The following is a 3,690-nucleotide window of genomic DNA, read 5'->3' on the forward strand; positions in this document are numbered from 1 at the left end:
GTGGATGAGTTAGTATATTTTTACTATTCTTCCTTACTATTATTAAAATGGTCAAACATATTTGATTTTGTTGTATTTATTTGTTTTTTATATTGTGGGATTCGTGTGTTAATATGATATTATAATAGTTACAGTAGTCAATTTTTTTCATGTACTATAGAAAAAAAAGGGTTTTAAACTGATGTAATTTAAAAATACAATTAAAAAAAATAAAATAAATATTCTGTGTATATGCTAGATAGGAACATCCCATTTATATGTATATTTAAGGTATTCGAATCAAACTTTTAGCATAAACGGGTAGGTCAAAATAGTATCGAAAAATGAGGCACTTGTATTTTGCTAAATACGAATTCAATGAATGTAAAAAAAAAAACAAATTTGGAAAATATAGCACCTTATTTTCAAGTTTTAGTGAAATTTTGAACACTTTTTCCTTTGCAAGTTATCTAATATGAGATGTAATCATAACAATTAATGACCATTGGATACGATCACTAAAAATTGAGTGGCTGTGATTACAACCTATAATTGTTTGGACTTTATTTGAGTTATAATTACGATACATCTTAAATAATAAGCAGAGCATATATTAATAAAATATCATTATGCAAATTATTATATGAACTATATATAATATATGCAGTATTACTTTATTATATCTTCAGCTTATTATATGTTAACCATCGTGACGTCATTACTTGAAAAAAAGTGGTTTTCTATGGTAATAATGTGAAGAAAAAAAAGGAATGATTGATTGTGATGTACAAATATCATCTATAACGTACACCAAAACAATCTTCGTATCACTTTTAACATCTTCTTTCTATGCTATCATTTTCCATAAATTATTATTTTTCTTAAATAAATTTGTAACGCTATTACTATATAAAGAAATAATGTATCACCTTATATTGACCTATTCTTAATTTGTATATATATATATATATATATATATTATACTCTTCCCTTTTATTTATAAAAACCAAAAATATATTTTTTAAAGTATAAATAACTTTTAATGAATCTTATTTCAGTTGGTAACATTTTTTAAAAAAGAATATAATTTATAATGTTTGACCTTGTAATATTATTTTTCTTAAAAAAGATATACACAAAATATAAATATGTAAACAATTTTTATACTCATTTGATTAAAAAACATTAAGAGTGATAATTTAGACTCGTACTTAACCTATGTGGACTAGGTTAGTGCGTCTCGGTCGACTTACATACGTTTAATTGATTTTCTTTTATTTAATTAATGATAAATTTTATATTTTATAATTTTTTTAATTATATGTAGTGGTTGAATAATTTTTGCAAATTTCATATTTGATTAAATAATTTTAACAAAACGAAGTGATTGAAACTATACGTGAAACTTAATAGTTATATATGAAGTGGTTGAGACTATTACATGAATGTCTTGCTTATTCTTTTCATAACGAGCCGTGGGCTAGTAACTCGTTCTGTCCCACCCATCCCTTTTAATATTTACTTTAAATACGTAAAGTTTATGATTTTGTGTTTTTCGAGTTTTATCTTAACGTATATACCAAGAAAAAAAAAATGAATGATTTCGTTTTTCGGTTATGTAAGGGAAAACCAACTTTCTGTTCTGCCTTTTGGGTTCACAAGCTTTGGGCCTGACCTCAGGCCCAACTTGAATTTAATTAGAAAGGTGCTCTCCAATCGAGCTAACGAAGTAATAAGGACACGTTGTTTCTCCGTGCTTACATATATAGTATAGTACTACATTAAGCTAGAAAATTTTCATATAATTTTAAAATTCAATAATATATTTATCACATTCTTTATTTTATTTTACATTTATCTTATTGTATCGAATATTACATTTATCTTATTGTATCTTACTTTGTGTTGACTAATGGTTACTATCCATATGAATGCATTATAGAAATTCTGAGTGTGCTGGTAATGGCATTATTTTGTTTGCTAATAATAAGGGCACATAACAAATTACTATATTAATCTGCTTTAAAAGCTAGCAGAGTAGCTGTACATAACGGATCTTCAGCTTTTCCTGTAACTAGTAGTGTTTCATGTGAAACTTCTATCAAATTATCAATCACATTAACTTTTTACCAATTTCCATTTGCATAATGTGAGATATGGGAGAAAAATGACTTTTGTAGAATCTGCCGAGGCTGATGGTGTTTGTGCAGAATTTTTGGTCAGGGAGAATTCCAAAGCTCTGCATTTTTAACCTTGGAAACACTCTGCAACACTTCCAAAGGAAGAATGTCGCCACTTACAACCACCATTTTGGTTTCCAGATCTACCTTGTATGACCTCACTCCTGTTAAAAAAAGGCCATTATTAGAAATCGGAATCAGAATTTTGTTCAATGCCCACAGCATAACTCACAGACTGATTACTAAAACGAGATCAAAGAATCATAAAGTTGACTTTTTTCAGAGATGGGTAGCATTGAATTTGCATCCATTTATATTAAAAAATCATCTTATACGTGCTCACCTTCCAGCTTTGAGATGTGCTTCTCAACTTTTTTTGCACAGCCATGGCAATGCATGGACACTCTCAGTATCACTATCTGCGCATCGAGCAAGAGCAAGATATCAATTATAGCCCCAACAAGCTGTATAATAGTCATAATAGTAATAAAAACTGTTAATTTTTTTTGCCAAAATGTAAAAGAAAAGAGAAGGCTGACCTTAGGTTTCAATTGAAAAGCCAATGTCTGTTTTCCATCAACTACATCCTTGAGTCTTAGTTTGAGATCACTGCCACTATCAATCAAAGGCTTGCTCTCAAACTCATCATCTTCAAATTCCATGGAATTAACACAGAAGCAGGTATTTGAACAAGAAGGAAGACATAACTTGTCAAACATCCAACCAAGTTTCCCCATTTCAACTTTTTCCTATTATCAGTATCACACACTCAAATCTGGACTCAACCGATTGCTCACAAAATACAAAACTTATAGCTTGTTATTACGATCCCTTATAGAGGAGGCAAAAAACAAATGAACCAAAGTGCACAGAACCCAACGAATTCTATCCAAAATAATAATAGAAAATAGAGACTGTGCGATTGGAACCTGTCATGTGATGAACCACCAAACACTGACCAAACTAAAATCCACTAAAGACAGAAGATACCAACCACTCGGTTTCATAAAAGGAGAAACATGGGTTGATAAGCGTCTCATTGACTGTTTAGGCCATGGAAGAAACAAATGCATATCAAAAGAGGAGAAACACGATTCATGATCAAAGGAAGAGAAGTGGAAGTGACAAACTTTATATCAGAATGTGATGTGACTTAGCAGAAGCTAGGAAAAGAGTATGCATATATACTATACACAATTATAGAACATCCAAATTAATGAAGTATAAGCTTGGTAAAGAGGTCAAACATAAAGGATCAAAGTGGAGGCATATTTGGTAATACAACTGTTACGCAAGTTGAACACTAAGGACAAGAAAAAGCATGGCAAGACGGCATATGTATATATATAACAGGAAATTCTTTTAAGTTTTGAGCATTATATAGAAACACTGTGCACAGTGCTTGATTGACATCATTCTATACTGTAAACTGATATATATTATGTAATTGGAATAAGTATGATTGATTGGGAGGCATGCATGCTTGATTAAGATTGTGAAGAATATGTGAGTAGATGATTTTATATCGAGG

At 29.9% G+C, this 3,690-nt stretch overlaps 1 protein-coding gene across 1 annotated transcript; it reads right to left on the reverse strand.

Annotated features, from left to right (window-relative positions):
• Window positions 1-1,947: 1,947 nt before the first annotated feature.
• Window positions 1,948-3,690, reverse strand: LOC148205362 (protein SODIUM POTASSIUM ROOT DEFECTIVE 2-like). Its single transcript, XM_088110484.1, has 3 exons — window positions 2,699-3,690; window positions 2,503-2,578; window positions 1,948-2,323 (listed from the first exon to the last, which is right to left on the reverse strand). The coding sequence occupies exons 1-3, from the start codon at window positions 2,894-2,896 to the stop codon at window positions 2,199-2,201; spliced, it is 399 nt and encodes a 132-aa protein (XP_087966610.1). The 5' UTR covers window positions 2,897-3,690; the 3' UTR covers window positions 1,948-2,198.

This window comes from Vigna umbellata, chromosome 1 (assembly GCF_029865625.1).
Source record: "Vigna umbellata cultivar VRB3 chromosome 1, Vumbellata_1.0, whole genome shotgun sequence".
Taxonomy (NCBI): Eukaryota; Viridiplantae; Streptophyta; class Magnoliopsida; order Fabales; family Fabaceae; genus Vigna; species Vigna umbellata.

Excerpts from the sequence above, each read along its gene's own strand:
- LOC148205362 (XM_088110484.1), bottom strand. The coding sequence starts at position 2,896 with ATGGGGAAACTTGGTTGGATGTTTGACAAGTTATGTCTTCCTTCTTGT. Across the intron at positions 2,579-2,698 it reads CTTTTCAATTGAAACCTAAG|ATAGTGATACTGAGAGTGTC; the intron begins GTCAGCCTTCTC and ends CTCGATGCGCAG. Across the intron at positions 2,324-2,502 it reads GCACATCTCAAAGCTGGAAG|GAGTGAGGTCATACAAGGTA; the intron begins GTGAGCACGTAT and ends TTTTTTTAACAG.